Raw genomic sequence first — 23,517 nt, 5'->3', positions numbered from 1 at the left:
CTTTGACTCGTACTGTATATCTATGACCTTTGGAGTGAAAATGACTTCCAAGGGATATCTGAAAGGTGTGCAACTTAACAGCCACCCTTGGACAAGACTGAGGTTTATTTTATGGTACTGCTGGTTTGTTTTTAATACAGGCTGTAAAACATTATCTGATCAAGTCATGTTGCCTTTGTTCCAGGACTGTACACTATAACCTAGTCAGTCTAAAAGAATCCTGCAGCAACAAGAAATGTGGATTATAATTAGACATTTTTGTTGAGGTTGATACAGTACATTTTTCGTGAGGGGAAAATCAAGTCTGAAATTTCAGTGGAAATGACAAACTACTGAAGCTTTTTTAAACCTCATACGCTACAAGTTTTTCACTTCCTGCATTGGAAGTTCTCCTGTAACATGGTGATCAAATGTAAGATCCTTCACCTGTATGGGTAATGGCATTTCCAACTCCATGTCCACCAACCATTATGCTCTGCAGTTAGTGTCTTCAGAAAGTATTCACACCCCTTGACTTATTCCCCATTTTGTTGTTTCAGCCTGAATTCAAAATGAATTAAATTAAACTCTCACCCACCTGCACATACAATACTGCCATAATGACAAAGTGAAAACATGTTTTAGAAATGTTTGCATATTTATTGAAGATGAAATACAAAAAATATCTAATTTACATACACTACTGGTCAAACATTTTAGAACACCTACTCATTCAAGGGTTTTTATTTAGACTTTTTTCTACATTGTAGAATAATAGTGAAGACATCAAAACTATGAAATAACACATGGAATCATGTAGGAACCAAAACTTAAAACAGATTCTTCAAATAGCCACGACTTTACCTTGATGACAGATTCGCACACTCTTGGCATTCGCTCAACCAGCTTCATGATGTTGTAATTTCAATTAACAGGTGGGCCTTAATTTGTGGAATTTCTTTCCTTCTTAATGCATTTGAGCAAATCAGTTGTGTTGTGACAAGGTAGGGGGTATACAGAAGATATGACTATTTGGAAAAAGACCAATTCCATATTATGGCAAGAACAGCTCAAATAAGCAAAGCGAAACGACAGTCCATTACTTTAAGACATGAAGGGCAGTCAATACGGAACATTTTAAGAACTTCGAAAGTTTCTTCAAGTGCAGTCGCAAAAACCATCAAGCTCTATGATTAAACTGGCTCTCATGAGGCCCACCACAGGAATGGAAGACCCAGAGTTACCTCTGCTGCAGAGGATAAGTTAGTCACCAGCTTCAGAAATTGCAGCCCAAATAAATGTTTCACAGTTCAACTAACTGACAAATCTCAACATCAACTGTTCAGAGGAGACTGTGAATCAGGCCTTCATGGTGGAATTGCTGCAAAGAAACCACTACTAAAGGACACCAATAAGAAGAGACTTGCTTGGGACAAGAACACGAGCAATGGACATTAGACCGGTCTGGAGTCCAAATCTGATATTTTTGGTTCCAACTGCCATGTCTTTGTGAGACGCGGTGTGGGTGAACGGATGATCTCCGCATGTGTATTTCCCACCGTAAAGCATGGAGGAGGAGGTGTGATGGTGTGCGGGTGCTTTGCTGGTGACACTGTCTGTGATGAATTTATAATTCAAGGCAGACTTAACCAGCATGGCTACCACAGCATTCTGCAGCTATACTCCATCCCATCTGGTTTGGCTTAGTGGGACTATCATTTGTTTTTTCAACAGTACCATGACCCAACACAGCTCCAGGCTGTGTAAGGGCTATTTTACCAAGAAGGAGAGTGATGGAGTGCTGCATCAGATGACCTGGCCTCCACAATCCCCTGACCTCAACCAATTTGAGATGGTTTGGGATGAGTCGGACTGTAGAGTGAAGGAAAAGCAGCCAACAAGTGCTCAGCATATGTGGGAACTCCTTCAAATCAAATCAAAGTTTATTTGTCACGTGCGCCGAATACAACAGGTATTTAACAGTGAAATGCTTACTTATAGGCTCTAACCAATGGTGCGAGAAAAAAAAGGTGTGTGTGTAGGTAAGTAAAGAAATAAAACAACAGTAAAAAGACATTTGAAAAAAGAGTAGCAAGGCTATATACAGACACCGGTTAGTCAGGCTTATTGAGGTAGTATGTACATGTAGGTTTCGTTAAAGTGACTATGCATATATGATGAACAGAGAGTAGCAGAAGCGTAAAAAGAGGGGTTGGCGGGTGGTGGGACACAATGCAGATAGCCCGGTCAGCCAATGTGCGGGAGCACTGATGGTGCTATGTATGTACATGTAGGTTTCGTTAAGGGAGGTGTTTAGTCCCAGAATCCTTAGCTTGGTGATGAGCTTTGAGGGTACTATGGTGTTGAACGCTGAGCTGTAGTCAATGAACAGCATTCTCACATAGGTGTTCCTTTTGTCCAGGTGGGAAAGGGCAGTGTGGAGTGCAATAGAGATTGCATCATCTGTGGATCTGTTTGGGTGGTATGCAAATTGCAGTGGGTCTAGGGTTTCTGGGATAATGTTGTTGATGTGAGCCATTACCAGCCTTACAAAGCACTTCATGGCTACGGACGTGAGTGCTACGGGTCTGTAGTCATTTAGGCAGGTTGCCTTCATGTTCTTGGGCACAGGGACTATGGTGGTCTGCTTGAAGCATGTTGGTATTACAGACTCAATCAGGGACATGTTGAAAATGTCAGTGAAGACACCTGCCAGTTGGTCAGCGCATGCTCTGAGTACACGTCCTGGTAATCCGTCTGGCCCTGCGGCCTTGTGTATGTTGACCTGTTTAAAGGTCTTACTCATGTCGGCTACGGAGAGTGTGATCACACACTCGTCTGGAACAGCTGATGCTCTCATGCATGCCTCAGTGTTGCTTGCCTCGAAGCGAGCATAGAAGTGATTTAGCTCATCTGGTAGGCTTGTGTCACTGAGCAGCTCGCAGCTGTGCTTCCTTTTGTAGTCTGTAATAGTTTGCAAGCCCTGCCACATCCGACGAGCATCAGAGCCGGTATAGTATGATTCAATCTTAGCCCTGTATTGACGCTTTGCCTGTTTGATGGTTCGTCGCAGGGCATAGTGGGATTTCTTATATGCACCTTGAAAGCAGCAGCTCTACCCTTTAGCTCAGTGCGAATGTACCTGTAATCCATGGCTTCTGGTTGGGGTATGTACGTACAGTCACTGTGGGGACGACGTCCTCAATGCACTTATTGATAAAGCCAGTGACTGATGTGGTGTATTCCTCACTGTCATCAGAAGAATCCCGGAACATGTTCCAGTCTGTGATAGCCATCCAGGTTATAATAGAAATGATTCTGCTTTTGACTATTGCTATCTTGAAATGTCATTGAATATTAGACAGAGTGTGAGCAGAGTGTGAGCTAAGTATTCACTCAGCTGATACTGATCCTTTACCATTTGATTGCGTCCATGCAAAAGCATAATGTATCGTTATTTCATTGAATTACCTCAAGCGGGGCTCCCTTGTCAAAGAGACCCTGGTCTCAATGGTGACTTCCTGCTTAAAGAAAGTTTAAATATGTTTGTTTTTTAAAATAAGGGTGTATGTGTTTCAAGAACCAGCTCTTTCTTCTATTTGCTGTAATTGACTGATACAGCTTATCATTTCAAATCAAACGAAATACACATATTTAGCAGATGTTATGGCGGGTGTAGCGAAATGCTTGTTTGCATCAGTCAGGTGTGCATCAGTCAAGGTTTAAGCTGAATGACTTGCATTCATGAAGCACTTCTCACATGCCCAGGAAGTGTTTTTATTAACAGTATTAACACCATGTTGGTTACGCGTAGCGTTGTGCCATGGCTCGTAGTTAATCTCAGTCATGGTTAATCTCGGTCAAGGCTATTCACTGGGAAGACCGATCACGTAAGAGTTTATCTATGTTTGTCTCATTTTGCTCGTGGGTAACTTTGTATTTTTTTTTAGTGCGAGATAGCAGGGGTTTGTCATGGGGTTCATTTATGAATACGAGTAACATTCCTTCACACATGATGGCCAAGAATAAAATCTTCATTCAGTTTATTTATAATAGTCTAATTCATAAAACAGGTTTATTTTTTGATAGTGTTAACAACTGATGTGTAATGTTTTTTTTTACTTCAGAGGAACCAGTGCCTACGGTCAGTCCTACAGCAGGACCACAGTAAACAGACCATTATCAGTTTGAAAACTTCATCCTGGCACGTTTTGGAAAAAAGGGCAAGTGTCACAGTAGCTGATGTTTTTCTCAATACATTGCAATCAATGGGAAAAGATGAGTGTCACAGGGTTGATGTGACTGAGCAAGAAGTGAGAGAGAGAAGGGGAGAGGGAGGGAGGGGATGAGAAGGGAAGAGAGAATGGACAAGAGAGAGGGAGAGGGTGAAGGAGGGAGAGAGAGGAGAGAGATGAGAGGAGGTCGAGGGAAAGAAGGAGCGAGAGAGAATGGAGGGAGAGAATGTGTAGAGTGATGGTGGGATGGAGAGGGTGAAAGAACGGGGAGAGAAGAGAATGAGGGGGGGTAAAGAGGAGGTTAGTGTGAGAAGAGACAGACATGAGATAAACAACAAAAACGTCAGCGAGAAACTTACCAGGATGACGTTTTCCTATGATATTATGTTGGGTGAGCAGAGCAGACTGTACCAGATGGAGATGTCCCCCTGGTGAGTGGCAATCGTCCGTCAGCACTCCAAAATACCATTTCCCCTGCAGTTCTACCTGGACTCTCCCAACTCACACTAGTGTTCGTGCATCATTGACCTACAAACCACAACCACTAGTTCCCTCCTCTAATCCTGTTTGCTGTGTGTGTGTGACTGTTTGGTGTGTGTGACTGTTTGGTGTGTGTGTCTGTTTGGTGTGTGTGTCTGTTTGGTGTGTGTGTCTGTTTGGTGTGTGTGTCTGTTTGGTGTGTGTTTCTGTTTTGTGTGTGTGTGTCCGGTGTGTGGTAATAAAGTGTGGAATGTTTGTAATTTATTTAATCTAACCTTTATTTAACTAGGCAAGTCAATTAAGAACAAATTCTTATTTACAATGACGGCCTACCCCGGCCAAACCCAAACCCGGACGATGCTGGTCATTTACGTTCTCTAACCGGGACGCCGGGACAGTTGCATCCATATGTAAAGCACCACCTCTATCACCACCACATGGTGGCGCTCTTTTTCAGACACTATGTCTTGTTCCAGGGGCCATATGTGTGATACTGTGTCCTATTCCAGGGGCCGTATATGTGACACTTTGTCTTGTTCCAGGGGCGGTATGTGTGGTACTGTGTCTTGTTCCAGGGGCGGTATGTGTGGTACTGTGTCTTGTTCCAGGGGCGGTATGTGTGATACTGTGTCCTATTCCAGGGGCCGTATATGTGACACTTTGCCTTGTTCCAGGGGCGGTATGTGTGGTACTGTGTCTTGTTCCAGGGGCGGTATGTGTGGTACTGTGTCTTGTTCCAGGGGCCGTATGTGTGACAATGCGTCTTGTTCCAGGGGCCGTATGTGTGATACTGTGTCTTGTTCCAGGGGCCGAATGTGTGACACTGTGTCCTATTCCAGGGGCCGTATGTGTGACACTGTGTCTTGTTCCAGTGGCAGCCTTTTCCCAGACACCTGAGGGTCCTTCTGTGCCAACACTGGACTCCCCTGTGAATACTGCAACAGCTCTTGTCCTATTGGAGGGACAAAACTGTAGGAATACACGGAATACTGGAGCAGACTCCTATGCTAATTCAAAAGTGTACTTTATAGCAGAGTGTCCATAGCAACAAAAAAATACTGCCTGCACCAACATGTGTACATCACCTCTCTGATGCTTTCCATCAAAAGTGTTGTGCTGTCCAGCAGGATCTGACATGTTTGACACCACTTGCATCATAGCAGAGAACATTTACAAAATTGCAAAGGTAAGAAATCTTACCAGTCACTAGGAGTGAGATGCCGATTATAATTCCATGATCTGTGGAACCAGTTACGTGGACAGATGTTTGTTCTCTTCTCCATCAAGTCATCATCCACATCTACCATTGTCTTATGACTGCTGTATTGCTGTGTCTGCCCCCTACAGGAGCTGCATGGTAAGGCAGGTGTGGGATTCTGTGATTTTGTGATTCTGACCCAGCAGGACCTGTTAACCAGCTCTGGGCCACAGCTTCACCGCAGAAACTATAAGCGGAGGAGATCTCAATTTCAAGGTTAGCAACCCTTCTCTTCTTTTCATTGTCCTATATTTAGATCATTGTCATGTAGATAAGCCCTCTTCAATGTATTAAATTGTTCTGAAACGGGGGCTTTTTGAGGGTGACCCATTTTGGCAAGGCATTAGAGATACACTGTTTGGAGCTCCCTCCAATGAGACACAGGACTGCCACCACCCCAAACCTGTTCTCTTCAGCACTGGAGAGGTGTGAGCACGGTTCTTTTTCAGCCTTTTTCCATTGTAGCCCCAGCGCAGCCTAACACTTTCCAATGGCTTAAACTGTGGTGTTACCCTAGGGGAATTGTGTTTCCAAAGCTAGGACTGTGTGTCAGTGTACTGTAACATGATGTCACCATGGAGATGTGGCCGTGCTGTTCTCTCTGGCCTAGCTGACCTGGCCCCTCCCGTGTCACCCAAACATTGTGGGCGTCCAGATGATCACCACAGGCCCTCTGCCCATTGTGGCTGTCCCTGGAGAAATGACGTGAGTTTCCACTACAGTGTGAACGTGTGTGAGTGGTTGAACTTAACAAACCCTCGTTTGATTTTCCTTCCAATGCTGTCATGGAAAATGTGATTAGGGAACAGATGTGTTGGGACTTGAACTTGAGATGGAATAGGTTGTGACTCGCAGGTCACGCGTTAAGGCGCACATGAAAGTACAATGAAAATCCATGTTGTTTTGAAGGGAACAGACAGGCCGTAGTGTTTGTTTAGCTGACATGTTGAAGGACTTGTTGGTTGAATTCTGTTTACTTTACTCGTGTTTTGCAGCACCATGTCAGGGGAAGCCGTCAAGCACGTGAGAATCAAATATCACACACACACACACACACACACACACACATACATACACACCCACTCATTAAGGCAAATATTCTGTTTGCATTTTTTGGTATTACATTTGAATGTGTTATACAGATGACCTTTGTTTGTTGATAAGGAACTTGGAGGCTCAGCAAACGTTCAGTAATGCAGAGGTGGTCGTCGCTGGCCTGTGTAGCATCTACTCATTACATCACCACCTATAAGGAGTACCAGGTGCGAGAGAAGAAGTGAGATTTTGAGTGGTATCAGATCGCTGCTCCAGATCGAAATAGCTGACAATCACTTATTACAGTTATTTCTCGAAGATCCAGCATTGGAAAGGAGCATCCACTATCTCTGCATATATCCAGAAGTTTTGAGGCCATTGCAGAGGTGAGGACCACATACTGCACAGGAAACTGGGACAACGTTCGCACAGATGCATCTTGGGAGACAAGGTAGGGTACTTCCTGTTTATTCAACATCCTCATTTCATATGCGCTGTATATCAGACACGATCCATTTTAGTAGGAAGTGATATCCTTTTAATGGCTGCTGTAAATGAATAAATAAATAGCTAGCAGCGCCTGGAACTATCTGCTTGGTTTGATTACTTGGCTTATTTTTTTTATTTTTTTATTTCACCTTTATTTAACCAGGTAGGCTAGTTGAGAACAAGTTCTCATTTGCAACTGCGACCTGGCCAAGATAAAGCATAGCAGTGTGAGCATACAACAAAGAGTTACACATGGAGTAAACAATTAACAAGTCAATAACACAGTAGAAAACAAAGGGGGGGTCTATATACAATGTGTGCAAAAGGCATGAGGAGGTAGGCAAATAATTACAATTTTGCAGATTAACACTGGAGTGATAAATGATCAGATGGTCATGTACAGGTAGAGATATTGGTGTGCAGAAGAGCAGAAAAGTAAATAAATAAAAACAGTATGGGGATGAGGTAGGTGAAAAGGGTAGGCTATTTACCAATAGACTATGTACAGCTGCAGCGATCGTTTAGCTGCTCAGATAGCTGATGTTTGAAGTTGGTGAGGGAGATAAAAGTCTCCAACTTCAGCGATTTTTGCAATTCGTTCCAGTCACAGGCAGCAGAGTACTGGAACGAAAGGCGGCCAAATGAGGTGTTGGCTTTAGGGATGATCAGTGAGATACACCTGCTGGAGCGCGTGCTACGGATGGGTGTTGCCATCGTGACCAGTGAGCTGAGATAAGGCGGAGCTTTACCTAGCATAGACTTGTAGATGACCTGGAGCCAGTGGGTCTGGCGACGAATATGTAGCGAGGGCCAGCCGACTAGAGCATACAAGTCGCAGTGGTGGGTGGTATAAGGTGCTTTAGTGACAAAACGGATGGCACTGTGATAGACTGCATCCAGTTTGCTGAGTAGAGTGTTGGAAGCCATTTTGTAGATGACATCGCCGAAGTCGAGGATCGGTAGGATAGTCAGTTTTACTAGGGTAAGCTTGGCGGCGTGAGTGAAGGAGGCTTTGTTGCGGAATAGAAAGCCGACTCTTGATTTGATTTTCGATTGGAGATGTTTGATATGAGTCTGGAAGGAGAGTTTGCAGTCTAGCCAGACACCTAGGTACTTATAGACGTCCACATATTCTAGGTCGGAACCATCCAGGGTGGTGATGCTAGTCGGGCATGCAGGTGCAGGCAGCGACCGGTTGAAAAGCATGCATTTGGTTTTACTAGCGTTTAAGAGCAGTTGGAGGCCACGGAAGGAGTGTTGTATGGCATTGAAGCTTGTTTGGAGGTTAGATAGCACAGTGTCCAAAGACGGGCCGAAAGTATATAGAATGGTGTCGTCTGCGTAGAGGTGGATCAGGGAATCGCCCGCAGCAAGAGCAACATCATTGATATACACAGAGAAAAGAGTCGGCCCGAGAATTGAACCCTGTGGCACCCCCATAGAGACTGCCAGAGGACCGGACAGCATGCCCTCCGATTTGACACACTGAACTCTGTCTGCAAAGTAATTGGTGAACCAGGCAAGGCAGTCATCCGAAAAACCGAGGCTACTGAGTCTGCCGATAAGAATATGGTGATTGACAGAGTCGAAAGCCTTGGCAAGGTCGATGAAGACGGCTGCACAGTACTGTCTTTTATCGATGGCGGTTATGATATCGTTTAGTACCTTGAGTGTGGCTGAGGTGCACCCATGACCGGCTCGGAAACCAGATTGCACAGCGGAGAAGGTACGGTGGGATTCGAGATGGTCAGTGACCTGTTTGTTGACTTGGCTTTCGAAGACCTTAGATAGGCAGGGCAGGATGGATATAGGTCTGTAACAGTTTGGGTCCAGGGTGTCTCCCCCTTTGAAGAGGGGGATGACTGCGGCAGCTTTCCAATCCTTGGGGATCTCAGACGAGATGAAAGAGAGGTTGAACAGGCTGGTAATAGGGGTTGCGACAATGGTGGCAGATAGTTTCAGAAATAGAGGGTCCAGATTGTCAAGCCCAGCTGATTTGTAAGGGTCCAGGTTTTGCAGCTCTTTCAGAACATCTGCTATCTGGATTTGGGTAAAGGAGAACCTGGAGAGGCTTGGGCGAGGAGCTGCGGGGGGGGGGGCGGAGCTGTTGGCCGAGGTTGAAGTAGCCAGGCGGAAGGCATGGCCAGCCGTTGAGAAATGCTTATTGAAGTTTTCGATAATCATGGATTTATCAGTGGTGACCGTGTTACCTAGCCTCAGTGCAGTGGGCAGCTGGGAGGAGGTGCTCTTGTTCTCCATGGACTTCACAGTGTCCCAGAACATTTTGGAGTTGGAGCTACAGGATGCAAACTTCTGCCTGAAGAAGCTGGCCTTAGCTTTCCTGACTGACTGCGTGTATTGGTGTATTTAACGTCATTCACACCAGGCCTTATTTCTCAAGGACATCTTATTGATAAAATTGTCAGTTTTATAGCTGATTATCACCACACAGCTTAAAGGTCCAATGCAGCTGTTTCTATCTCAATATCAAATAATTTCTGGGTAACAATTAATGACAGACTTTACTGTGATTGTTTTCAATTAAAATGGTAAAAAAAAGAAACAAAAATAGCTTCTTAGCAAAGAGCAATTTCTCAAGCAAGAATTTTGCTAGGGCTGTCTGGGAGAGGTCTGAGTAAGGGGGGGGGGGTGTCTTAATTAATTGCAAGCATAAGAAGTATTTTTGAGGAAAGCAGAGGCAGGTTGGGCCAGATGGTTGCTAATGGGTGGTCTTTAGAGCTTGTTTTGCCCAATTAGGGTTAGATTTAGCCCTGTCCAATGAGGTCAGTTTTGGTCTACTGTTAACCTCCATGGTGTGGTCATGGTGAGTGTGTTCTAAAGATCAGAACTCTCCTGTGCCAACAGCCTGATGTCTCTCTGTGTGACAGTAACGAGGTCACAGACTCTTTGATCAGCTCAGTCAACATCAGCCTGACAACATCAGAGGTAGAGGTGGGGGGGTGTGAATGGAAGGTGACACTGAGCCCTCATGTCTTTAGTGTTCTTGTCTCTGTTTCTTGTCTTTTCTTTCCTCTTCTCTATCTTCTCTCGTCTCATCTCACAATAGGTTTAACTGGGTAAAGAATGGAGCAGAGAGTAATGTTACCATTGAGTGGCACATCCTCCTGTCAGCCCAGACTTTCTCCTACCGGATCAGACACTTTGGACACTACAAACAGAGGAAGGGGATCACAGATCCTGTGATTCCAGTGAATGGGGGTGTGTCAGAGATCTTCGGAGTCTCCAAAAGAACATATTACTAATAACCGCTGGCCACTGAGTAAGACCAAATAGGGCACATTATAGTGTACACTTCTAGTGACCCACATTTGATGATATATTTATGTTCTCTATTTCAATGCAGTTCAATGTTTGTACAACATTGAAGTACTAAATGTATTAATTGTACCTTTACTTAACTAGGCAAGCCAGTTAAGAACAAATTCTTATTTTCAATGACGGCCTAGGAACAGTGGGTTAAGTGCCTGTTCAGGGGCAGAACGACAGATTTGTACCTTGTCGGCTCCGGGATATGAAATTGCAACCTTTCAGTTACTAGTCCAACGCTCTAACCACTAGGCTACCCTGCCGCCCGGGGCGGACCAGTGCTTCAATACGCAACCGGCCTTTGGGTTGACGGGCAACAAGCCATTACGCTGAATGGAGGCTGTGCTCAACAGGATGACGGCGGAAATATGTTTTGAATGTAGGGCAGCTTCAGTGCCCTTCCATAGCTCATCTCCCATGGAAATGAAGATCATTTGTTTATGATCAGTTGATTCACGTTTTGTGTGTGTGTGTAATTATGTACAGTGCTTATTTTGAATAGAATGAAATGATTTAAATATTGTGGCACACTTCTTAGTTTTATGTAGAAGGAATAAAGTGAAGAAAGCTAGTCTCAAAATGCAATTGGTTCATTTATCACAGGCAATTACAGATTATGAAACGTTAGAATTACCAAGCTGTACAACACGTTGTTTCACAAAAGGGTTCCCATTTCTCCTTACATTTCAGATGTGTATTTATTTCTCTCCTTTGTGATTTTTTTCTTAGATCAATTATTGAGGCACAAAGAATTTGAAATATCCAAAAACAATATAACCATACAAATATTGTCGGATTTCTGGTATAAAAAAAACAAGTTGGAAGTGCTATACACACTTTAATACTGTCACTGCTTAGGCATTTATGCTTATCAGAGTGTCGTTTTGTACGCTGAGAAGGGTGTTAACACTTCCTATGTCCATGTTCGCAGGCCTAGGTTGGGTGTAAGGCAATAAGAGAAATAAGCTAAATAGAATGAAACAGATCTTTGTCAAGATGATTGTCCATAGCTAACACTCCAGACATATTACTCCAATGTAAACAATACATTTCCAACAATAAATATACCGTGACTCCAACACTTTTCCGTAGACGACAAACCCTTAACATCTTAAAATAGGCATCTTAAAATAGGCAGTTCAGTTTCACAGCAGCTTTGGATGGATTTCCTTTTCCGCACACTATAACATCGGAAAAGAGAGGGAAACAAATTCTGTGTTTGCATTTGTAAATACTGAGACACAAATAGCAAAAGAAACCCCTCACTATCAAAAGTGACTGAACCACGCCAGTGTTTTTAGTCTAACAATGTACAACCGTGCAACAACATCAAAAGGTACTTGCAGCACATTTAGGTAGAAAGTAAAAGCCATCCTTGAAACTAGAAATCCCTGACATTTATAAACTATGTTTCTATAGATGATTTATGAAGGAATCTAAATGAGACTTTTAGGGCTAATTTAATAAACTTAAATGGGGAAACTTCAACTTCTACATTGTTGGGTCAAAGGAGACCACTAGTCCGTCACTATGAACCAGCAGCTGTGTCATAAAATAGACAATGAGTATAAAAAAAGTAATGGCTGTCAAAATAATGATGAAGTACATAAGAACCAATCAAAACGATCTCTGACAATTTGTTGACTCTACAACATCCAATTAGGGCCCTCCTCTACAACTAAATAGATCCACACAATCAAATGAAAACACATAATGGATACTACATACACTGAACAAAAATATAAACGCAACAAAAGATAATTTTACTGAGTTACAGTTCAAATAAGGAAATCAGTGGGTTAATTATGCCCTAATCTATGGATTTCACATGACTGGGAATACAGATATGCATCGGTTTGTCACAGGTACTTAAAAAAAAGTAGGGACGTGGATCAGAAAACCAGTCAGTCTCTGGTGTGACTGCCATTTGCCTCATGCAGTACGACACATCTCCTTCACATAGAGTTGATCAGGCTGTTGATTGTGGCCGGTGGAATGTTGTCCCACTCCTCTCCAATGGCTGTGCGAAGTTGCTGGATATTGGCGGGAACTCGAACACGCTGTCGTACATGTCGATCCAGAGCATCCCAAACATGCTCAATAGGTGACATGTCAGGTGAGTATGCAGGCTATGGAAGAACTGGGACATTTTCAGCCTCAGGAATTGTGTACAGATCCTTGTGACATGGGGCTGTGCATTATCATGCTGAAACATGAGGCGGTGGATGAATGGCACGTCAATAGGTCTCAGGATCTCGTCACGTTAATCTCTGTGCATTCAAATCGATATCGATAAAATGCAATTATGTTCGTTGTCTGTAGCTTATCCCTGCCCATACCATAACCCCACCTCCACCATGGGGCACTCTGTTCACAACGTTGACATCAGCAAACCGCTCGCTCACACCACTCCATACACGCTGTCCTCTGTCTGCCCGGTAAAGTTGAAACCGGGATTCATCCCTGAAGAGCACACTTCTCCAGAGTGCCAGTGGCCATCGAAGGTGAGCATTTGCCCACTGAAGTCGGTTACAACGCCAAACTGCAGTCAGGTCAAGTCCCTGGTGAGGACGACGAGCACCCAGATGAGCATCCCTAAGACGGTTTCTGAGAATTTGTGCAGAAATTCTTTGGTTGTGCAAACCCACAGTTTCATTAGCTGTCTGGTTGGCTGGTTTCAGAAGATCCCGTAGGTTAAGAAGCCAGATGTGGAGGTCCTGGGCTGGCGTCGTTACACATGGTCTTCGGTTGTGTGGCCGGTCATACTCTAAAATGACGTTGGAGGTGGCTTATAATAGAGAAGTGAACATTCAGTTCTCTGGCAACAGCTTTGGTGGACATTCCTGCAGTCAGCATGCCAATTGCACGCTCCCTCAAAACTTGAGACATCTGTGGCATTGTTTCGCATGACAAAACGGCACATTTTAGAGTGACCATTTATTGCACCCAGCACAAGATGCATCTGTGTAATGATCATGCTGTTTAATCAGCTTCTTGATAGGCCACACCTGTCAGGTGGATGGATTATTTTGGCAAAGGAGAAATGCTCACTAACAGGGATGTGAGCACATGTTGTGCGTATGAAACATTTCTGGGATCTTTTACATGTTGAATATATATTTTTGTTCAGTGTAGTTTTATATAGTCTGAACTACGAATGAATGCTGGTAAATGGGATGACGTTCCAGGATGGCCCTAGAACACTCCATAACCGTCTCCACGGGTTGCCACGGTGAAGGCGGGATAGCCTTCGTAGGTAGTGTATGCTGCCATGTCCTGGTGCAGGGAGACGGCCTGTTTGAGCTGGGCGGCAGCTACTGAGGCTGAGGTGTTCGCTATTGTGTAACCTGCAGATCAGGAGACAGGACATGGGTTTGATAGCTATTCAAATTGCATTTCAGTTGTTCAAGCTCATATCTTGTCGTTATTGTGGAGTCTGTATGATGTTCAGTTTGAACACGTTTTTTTTTATCACAAACTTTCACTTGCCAGTATATGTAATTCATGAATGGCCTTTGGTTTGGTTTGTATTTGTAGTGTATACCGTCATGTGGTTCTAAGCAATCTACTCTAGAGAGAGGGTGGTATGATGGTTAGTCTTACGGACATTCACAACATACCTGGGAATGCAGCAACGGCTGCAGCGGAGGCCTCAGCTCCTTCTGTCTGCAGACCCAGGGTATGCAGGGCGTGCTCCGCAGCATGAACCTTGGCCTCATCCACAGATGTACACAGCTTGGCTGGGGTGAACGGATGCCTGGAGGGAGGGAGGGAGGGAGGGGGAGAGGGAGAGAGGGAGAGAGGGAGAGAGAGGGAGAGAGGGAGAGAGGGAGAGAGGGAGAGAGAGAGAGAGAGGGAGAGAGAGAGAGAGAGAGAGAGAGAGAGAGAGAGAGAGAGAGAGAGAGAGAGAGAGAGAGAGAGAGAGAGAGAGAGAGAGGTGAAAATCTACCGGGTTGACCTAGAGCAAGGCACTTCAACCTAATTGCTTCTGTAAATCACTGTGGATTAAAGTGTCTGCTAAATGATTGCAATGCTAGAGGAGAAGGTTACTGTAACGATTGTTGTTGGAGTTATGGTCGGACCAAGATGCAGCGTGGGGTAGGTTAATAATTTTTTATTTACGATAACCGGAAAAAAAACAAGAAAGAGTAACAACCCGAACGTGCAGCTTTGTAGGGCTGAAAAGCAACAATACAAACTCAAGATCCCACAAACAACAGGTGGGAAAAGGCTGTGTCACACCCTGACCATAGTTTGCTTTGTATGTTTCTATGTTTTGGTTGGTCAGGGTGTGATCTGAGTGGGCATTCTATGTTGGATGTCTTGTTTGTCTATTTCTATGTCTGGCCTGATATGGTGCTCAATCGGAGGCAGGTGTTAGTCATTGTCTCTGATTGGGAACCATATTTAGGTAGCCTGGGTTTCACTGTGTGTTTGTGGGTGATTGTTCCTGTCTCTGTGTTTTGCACCAGATAGGGCTGTTTTTGGTTTCCCACGTTTATTGTTTTGTAGTGTTCGTGTTTATCTTTTTGTTACATGAATCAAAGAAACCACGCTGCATTTTGGTCCACTTCTCCTTCATCTAAAGAAAATCGTTACAGCTGCCTAAATATGATCCCAAATCAGAGACAACAATAGACAGCTGCCTCTGATTGGGAACCATACCAGGCTAACATAGAAAAGGAAAAACTAGACTACCCACCCTAGTCACACCCTGACCTAACCAAAATAGAGAAATATAAATGTCTCTGTGGTCAGGGTGTGACAGTTACAGGGTTATATTATCCTTTGATATAGGAAGCCACTACTGAAACACATTAGATGTGGCTATTAGGTGGCTGTGTTTCTTACACATTAGGGTATTGGGTGGACAGAGCCGGAATGGTGACTTTGTAGAGGAACAGTTGGCTTTGATCAGGTCCGATGGCAGAGTGAAGCTGATAAACTGGCTGCCCCCAGTTGTTCTTCTGACACACATCCTCCAAGATCTGGAAGAAGACATGAAACATCAATAGATGTGTTTTTCTGAAACATTTCAATTATTGTGTCAGCAGAATGCTGAATACCTTATTTATGGCTTATAAGTAATTCATTGCGTGTGAGCAGAATGCTGAATACCTTATTTAAGGCTAATAAGTATTCAAGTGCGTATGTGTTTGTTGTCCCGTCAGTTCTCATCGGGTCTGGACGTGTGTGTGTGTGTGTGTGTGTGTGTGTGTGTGTGTGTGTGTGTGTGTGTGTGTGTGTGTGTGTGTGTGTACCTGTGGTGTGTGTGTGTGTGTACCTGTGGTGTGTGTGTACCTGTGGTGTGTGTTTGATACCGGGAGGCTTCACAGGGTTCATGGGCGTGAGTTCCATGCCTGGCAGCAGGTCAAAGAGCTTGTCCTCGGGGTGCTTGTCTGTCTTTAGCTGGTAGGTGGCACAGCCTCGGCCTAAACCTGCGTAGGCGAGGTATCCGCGACCACCCATCCCGCGTATGCCCGCTGCCCCTACAGGTACATTCATGTAAATTTCTAGGAATGCAAGAAGGCATTATATCGAATCAAATCACCAGAAATCACCTGGGAGGCAATCAATACCTTGTAAAGACTGATCATAGGTCATCCAGGCCAGCACAGTACAGCGATTCCATTTTTGACATGTTAAATTTCCCCCCAAATCCAACTTGATTGAATGATCGTACTTGTCATACTAGATTGTAATATGCAGCCATGGAGAGCAAATGTTGAATGATAGTCAGGCATCCTAAATCTCTTACTGCTAAAAATAAAGCAGTACAGCATTATTCATAGTGCTCAATGCATGAACATAGGTACGTTATCTCTATGAGGAGATCAAACATTAATGAAAGAACATACAGTATATCATTGCAAAATGTGGATTTTGCTCCAGACTGAATTAAGTACTTTATAGCTTTCTCTGATTCAAACAAACAAAACTATTTCAGGTGAATCCTGAAACTACTCTTTGAGGCTGGTTTGCAGTGGATTTGGATATCTCAAGTGATTATAGCAGATACCATTGGCCTTATCAGCTACTCAAAGACACAGATTGGTTGATAAATGCCATATATATATATGTGCGTCTGTCTCACTGATTAGCTGTGGAGAGGAATCAGAGAGAGGGTACCCACCTCTGACTGAGGGCGTGCGCACCAGGCCACGGCCCCCCACAAGCCCCTTGGCAATGGGGAAGCGGAACTGATTAGGAATAGCAGCATATATCTGGGGGGCGTAGAACACGGGGGCACCCAGGTAGGCTGCTGAGGGGTCATACACCTGGCCCAGTGTGTAGGTGTACTCCCCCTGGAGCACGGCCCCACCGCGGCCACCTGTACCCCGGGTGTAGCGCACGTAGTTGTCCTTATCCACCGGCTTAGCCAGGGTCACCTCCACGGGAGAGCCATCCACTAGCTAGGGGAGAAGTTGACATTTGGATCTATTCCGTGTAGAGGCAGGTTGTGGCTGGATAATGCATTGTTGTATGACATTGCTTGGTTCTGATGGCTTATCGTTCAGCTGGAGCCTGGTAGGGATGAGACTTTGATTCCCACATGAACTGAATATGTTGAATATGTGCTAACTGTGAGTCACTGACTTTACATGTCCTGGGATGGGCCGGTGAGAGAGAGAGAGAGAGGGAGAGAGAGGCCAGAGAGTGAGTGAGAGAGAGAGAAGAGAGAGAAGAGAGAAGAGAGAGAGAGAGAGAGAGAGAGAGAGAGAGAGAGAGAGAGAGAGAGAGAGAGAGAGAGAGAGAGAGAGAGAGAGAGAGAGAGAGAGAGAGAGAGAGAGAGAGAGAGAGAGAGAGAGAGAGAGAGAGAGAGAGAGAGAGAGAGAGAGAGAGAGAGAGAGAGAGAGAGAGAGAGAGAGAGAGAGAGAGAGAGAGAGAGAGAGAGAGAGAGAGAGACCACTCTCAAGATTATACCTTTCCATTCAGTGCGTCCATTGCGCTTATCGCGTCCTCTCTCTGGGTGAAATGGACAAAGGCATAGTCTCTGATCTTCTTCACTCTCTCTACAGCACCTGTAGATCATCAGCATACATCTGCTTACTAACCCCATCATAACACAGTCACATACGGAAATTCGATTGAGCTGTAATTGAACCTGCCTGGTTTGATACTGTTGAACTCCTTCTCGATGGTCTCTTCTGTAGTGGCCAGCATTAAGTTCCTCACGTAGAGAATCCTCACCGTTGACATGGTGTCCTCGTCCACTTCCACTTCAGGCTCCGCCCAGTCCACGGCGATGGCGTGCCCCCACAGCAGGATCCTCCCTGGGGAAGGAGATCAGGAAGTTCAACACTTCAGCCAATTAGCCCACCCAAAGTAGTAAGGTACACGCTTCTTTTCAAAGCCTCAAAGTCATCATGGTTCAGTATGATTTACTGTGTCCTTCCATAGGTTTATGCTACAACGGCTGGGATTATCAGTACTATGACTGTTAATAGTATATAATATGGGTTTAGCACCTGGCAGTAGTTTCCTCCTGGCCATGGCTGCAGCGCGGTGACTGTCGTACTCCACAAAGGCGAAGCCCCTGTTCTTGGTCTTGTCCGCAGCACTGGGGTAAACAATCACCTCCAACACCCCATCTGTTACTTTCTTCATCTCCATCAGGATCTCCTCTCTCTTCTTGGATTTGGGGATGCCCCCCACAAACAGACGACAGTTGTCCACACTGGCACACACTCCCAGGAGCCTTCCGTTCCTGGAGAATAAACAGATTGGATTGAATGGAGATTTTGTATTTTTTTTGTCAACAATGCACACAATGAAACCCAATATTGTTACTGTCGGGTGAGTGTTGGTAGTCCTGCATTCAGTTTTCCATGACTCATGCGTATGTTTGTGCTGGCTAACCATTAGGCTACACAGGGTTTTTCCCCCATTTCATTCCATTGTGTCATGTGTTACCTGATTTCAGAGTTATTGAGCTGTTTCATGGCCGTCTTGGCTTCATTTTTGTTGTAAAAGGTAACGAAGGCATATCCTCTATTATCGCCGTTGAAGTCCATCATCATCCGAACCTCAAAGATTTTCCCAAACTGTGAATTGAAAGGGGATGTGTTTGAAAACCAAGGACACACAATAGGTTACACTTTGGGAACTGATTTAACTGGCAAACCTATCTTACTTTCTCACAGTGGGGGACCAACTCATCCTCAAAGAGGTCTCTTGGCAGCTTCCCCACAAAGATCTCACTGCCCCTCTCTGGGGGAGGGCCTTCCCAGCCTGGAGGGGGCCCGCCGTACCTCCTCTGACCATTCTCCTGTAGACACAACGGACGGATGGTGAGTAACCAGGGGTTTGTAAGGAGTACAGGGTTTGTAAGAAGATCCACCTGAAATGTCCTTTGTAACGCAGGTTTCATTCCGAATGAGAGATTTGAGCATTCATATAGAAATCTCCCAGAAATCCTTGTTATCTTTGATGACCTTGTAGTTATGCACAAATTGCCCAGACAATCCTCATAACAATGCAATACGAGCTGTAGAATCTCCAACCAAATGAATTTGACATGAACCAGACTTCAGCAGTAAGACAGAGGGATCCAGTCACTTGTGTCTTTCACCAGAGGGTGGCGCCCCATTATCAATAATTGTAACGAAGGCCAAGGGAAAGAGCTCACTGGCACGTGAATAGCTTTGAAACTGATGGAGAGACCTCGGATTTTATCAGAGCTCCACTTCTCCACATTACACATAAACTCCATAAGGAAGGATGACTTGTGTGGAGGCCTTATGATAACACTCATAGATTTGGTCATAGATTAGGCGAAAGCCCTACATGCTTTGGATATGGCTCCTACCTGCAGTAATTGGTATCCTGTGCGCTGAATGAGCGCACGCAGCGAGGCCTCTTTCTGCATGCCCGTCAGTCCATCCCCAGATTTTTGATTAGATTCCATTGTGAGCGATTGTCAGCAGTAAATCAGCGAAATTAGGGATGCTCACTGAAATCAAATCACAGTTCAGAACAAATCAGAGAAAACATCCTAAACAACCCATAACTAGAGCTCAATGTGTCATCAAATAGCCTTCTGTAGCCTTCTTTTGCTACTATTTGAACTTTTGAGGCATAAACTCTTAAACAGGTTAAGAACTTCAGTACTCTATCACGCATGGATCTATTACACATATAGTAAATCAAATGTGCTATGTATTGTAAGTTCCTTTTGAGACTCATTTGGTCTCAAAAACACTCCATTACCTTTACAGAATGATCAGGTATGATTTTGGCTGAATGGCGCCCCCAGCAGGTACTCAGCTGTTATGCACCATCTTATGATGACGTAGAGAGAAGCGTATTTCATGCAGTTCCAGGTCAAAGACTGCTCTGTAATTATTAACGCAATTCAGCCCAAACAGCAGACAACCACTGAGGCCCCTTTCTCTCAATCTATTCCACCCACCACCACCATACACATCTTCCCCACACTCTCCCACTCATGTACTGTGACATACAGGAAGTCCTTAAGCAACAGCTTTGAATAAGGGCCCCTTAATCAATCCTTTGATTCTCAATGGCCAATCACAAGACACAGCAAGACGTCCAACGCTCGCGAACTATAGTCCACTTCAAGATAATCCCTTTAGTTGATTAAATCAGTAGGAAGATACAGTAAACAGGTCACTCTGAGTGTTGCAAGAATTTCCATCCTGATTGAGAGGTCTCTCTTTGTTTCTTCCCACACATATGGATCAAAGAGAAAGAGAGAGGTCCTGCTGGTGATGACAAGGCTCCACTCCTCCAGATCAGAAGGATGGGGAACGAGGGAGAGAGAGGGGGTCACAGGGTACGTGATGGCCACACAAACCATCTTCAAATGGCCTCAAGTGCCAATCATGACATAAATGATGTCATACACACACCTTCTTCCTCCAAATATAGTCAAACCAATTTCTCCTTCAAGACAATGAATTCTCCCAAAACACACAAGATGGCTTTGTTTTCACTGTTCACTCCTCACCACTCTCATCGACGGCTCCCCGGGAAGACTTTGTTGAAAATGTCAAGACGCCAGGCAATATAAATAAATACTGGAGTTGACCTGCTCTCAGGTCGAGCCCCATCATTTACCACAGTCAAGCCAGAGGGGGCATGGTTTCTCACTCTCATTTAAGATTTCAGATTGATTTCACAATATCATCAGTAACAATACTGGGACCCAGGTCGCATATTTTAATCTGTGAATTCAATATTAGCTGCCATTATGATACTCTCCAGGCTTGTGTCTAGAGAGATGAGTTATTTCGGCATCATTCACTTGCAGAACATTGGCGTAGGCAGCCAACCATGGCAACAGCACTATTCCCTAACCAAGAAAAACACTAAATGAATCTCTACAGTCAAAGACGAGGTATTGGGTTCCGTTGCCACTTTGAGCCTAGGCTAACACCTGGGGAGGGAAACGGTCTTTAGGTTCTATTTCTGTTCTGGGTGGCTTGGAGAGAAGATGTCATTACGAGGCTCTAGGCCTTGAGTGGATGTACTACTACTACAGGACTCCATTACTCAATTCAATTCAACTCAACTCAATTAATTTCAATTCAATGGGCTTTATTGGCATGGGAAACATATGTTAACATTGCCAAGCAAGTGAAGTAGATAACATACAAAAGTGAAATAAATAATACCCTCTCAATTCAATTTAAGGTCTTTATTGGCTTTGGAAACATGTTTACATTGTCAAAGCAATGTTCTCTCTCTCTCTCTCTCTCTCTCTCTCTCTCTCTCTTTCTCTCTCTCTCTCTCTCTCTCTCTCTCTCTCTCTTTCTCTCTCTCTCTCTCTCTCTCTCTCTCTCTCTCGTCTCTCTCTCTGTGTGTGTGTGTGTGTCTGGGGCTCTCTTCACGATAGCCTGGTTACCGTTTACGTAAACAAGATAACTAGATGGAGTCTTGTCTGGCAGTGATCAGTAGCTGCTTTTTGGAGTTTTGTTGACTGAAGCTAAATACACACATGGCTGAAATGCCACTGTGTTGGCCGTGTTTGCTGCTGGAAAAACAGGTCCAAAAAGATTTAGAATGGAAATCATATCAAATAGTTTGGATTTTCATTTCATATTTCGAGTAGTCTCTTCAGTTTACTTGCTTTTATTACTACACTCTTAGAAAAAGAGTTCCGAAAGGGTTCTTTGGCCATCCCCATAGGAGAACCCTATTTGGTTCCAAGTAGAACCCTTTTGGGTTCCATGTAGAACCCTCTACATGGAACCCAAAAGGTTTCCACCTAAAACCAAAAAGGGTTCTTCAAAAGATTGTCCTATGGGGACAGCCAAAGATCCCTTTTAGGTTCTAGATACCACCTTTTCCCCCCCAAGAGTGTACTTTTACCACAGGACTTCAAAGTTCAAAAGGAGCTATGTTTATTGGCATCTGACATACATACCAAAAATAACTACTGTTAATCAGTTTGACTTATATGAAACTGTAAGTACACTACTGTGAATACTACATGCTGACTATAATAGAATCGACAATTGGCACATACAAATGCTACAAAATTATAAACTAGTGAACAATATGACTATGTCAAACAAGGCTCTTCCCCGTCAGACATGTCACACATATGACGCCTGCAACATCAACACAATTAACAGAAAATGACAACCAACCATCTATATGAAACCTTCTAATCATTCCCCCCCCCTCTAGGTTCTTACCTTGACTGTGTCCTCAGTACCTTACAAGTCACCCAACACAACACAGTTCAATGAGACTCAGCATGCTGGAAGAGAGCAGATCTCCAAAGGGGAGATTTCTTACAAGACTCCAAAGCAGCAGAGACATAACAAGGAAGAGTTAGTGAGCTAAGCTTACCTGAGCAATTTCAGAGATCACCACCCGGAAGACTCAGTCCTTCATTCTAGTGATTTTGAAACGTGTCACTGGGGTGATTCGGTAATTACATCATATCAAACTCCAAAGGTTCACTGTCCTGGAGCTGCTTTATGAGCCTGCTGGGTTAAACTTTAACCAGCCCTATCTCTCTCTGCCTCGCTGCCTGCAGAGAGAGGAACCTTTTGACCAGGGATAACAAGATCATGGTGCTCTCAGCCAGACACTGCTCTGTTAACTAAACATAGAAATTTACTGTACACTCTCAAGACTTCTACTTTTGAACAATAGTGCATCACCTTAAACTTTTCACTCAATAATGTGTTTTTCTATGTAAGAAATAGGGCACAATAACATGGTTGTACAGTAAATGAAATGACCGTGTAGTACTCTGATGACAACAGCTATTTATTCAGTTATTACAAACTGGGTGGTTTGAGCCCTGAATGCTGATTGGCTGACAGCCGTGGTATATTGGCCATATACCACACACCCTCGAGTTTTATTGCTTGTGTCATCCAAAATAATAAGACCAAAGGCATAGTGACCCAGTATCCTCCATTTCTCAGTGATATACCTGAAGGTAAACAAGCCAAAGTGTTTGCTGTTTCGTTTGAGCAGGATAGATTTTTTAAAAATGATTTATTGTCACATACACGGGACAGATGCAGTGAAATGTGTTGTTTTTACAGTAGTAAGGGAGAAAATGAGCTCAAGAGCACATTGACAGATTTGTTACGTTGTTGGTTCAGGTATTCTAACCAGCAACCTTTCAGTTATTGGCCTAGCGTGCTAACCACTGGGCTACCTGCCACCCTATAATACACTTAGAATACACAGGCAGACACAGTCTCCCTGCTTGGTACACTTTCACCC

At 44.2% G+C, this 23,517-nt stretch overlaps 1 protein-coding gene across 4 annotated transcripts; it reads right to left on the bottom strand.

The window, feature by feature from the left end:
* Positions 1–11,377: 11,377 nt before the first annotated feature.
* LOC109865876 (APOBEC1 complementation factor-like) lies at positions 11,378–22,741 on the bottom strand. 4 transcript variants are annotated; one of them, XM_020454367.2, is made up of 12 exons: positions 22,624–22,727; positions 19,613–19,756; positions 18,938–19,072; positions 18,718–18,848; positions 18,273–18,511; positions 17,913–18,077; positions 17,728–17,825; positions 16,937–17,216; positions 16,105–16,292; positions 15,655–15,791; positions 14,424–14,560; positions 11,622–14,150 (listed from the first exon to the last, which is right to left on the bottom strand). In XM_020454367.2, the coding sequence occupies exons 2-12, from the start codon at positions 19,709–19,711 to the stop codon at positions 13,999–14,001; spliced, it is 1,761 nt and encodes a 586-aa protein (XP_020309956.1). In that variant the 5' UTR covers positions 19,712–19,756; positions 22,624–22,727; the 3' UTR covers positions 11,622–13,998. The 4 variants fall into 4 exon arrangements, with proteins under 4 accessions (XP_031655547.1, XP_020309956.1, XP_020309954.1 ...); XM_020454365.2 differs by having other exon boundaries at positions 13,999–14,150; positions 16,105–16,316; positions 22,624–22,741; XM_020454366.2 differs by lacking the exon at positions 22,624–22,727 and adding an exon at positions 22,467–22,608 and having other exon boundaries at positions 13,999–14,150; positions 16,105–16,316.
* Between the last annotated feature and the right edge of the window lie 776 nt (positions 22,742–23,517).

The sequence above is a fragment of the Oncorhynchus kisutch genome, linkage group LG20 (genome assembly GCF_002021735.2).
Source record: "Oncorhynchus kisutch isolate 150728-3 linkage group LG20, Okis_V2, whole genome shotgun sequence".
Classification (NCBI taxonomy): Eukaryota; Metazoa; Chordata; class Actinopteri; order Salmoniformes; family Salmonidae; genus Oncorhynchus; species Oncorhynchus kisutch.
The sequence above is the reverse complement of the archived record's forward strand: the minus strand, read 5'-3'. Positions and strand labels throughout refer to the sequence as shown.

What these genes read in the sequence shown, in the direction of transcription:
- LOC109865876 (XM_020454365.2), bottom strand. Translation starts at nt 19,711, where the DNA reads ATGGAATCTAATCAAAAATCTGGGGATGGACTGACGGGCATGCAGAAA. An exon ending in CAGGATACCAATTACTGCAG is followed by an intron (nt 19,073 to 19,612) that starts GTAGGAGCCATA and finishes TTGTGTCTACAG; the next exon opens with GAGAATGGTCAGAGGAGGTA. An exon ending in GCGCACGCCCTCAGTCAGAG is followed by an intron (nt 16,317 to 16,936) that starts GTGGGTACCCTC and finishes TTGCATTCCTAG; the next exon opens with AAATTTACATGAATGTACCT.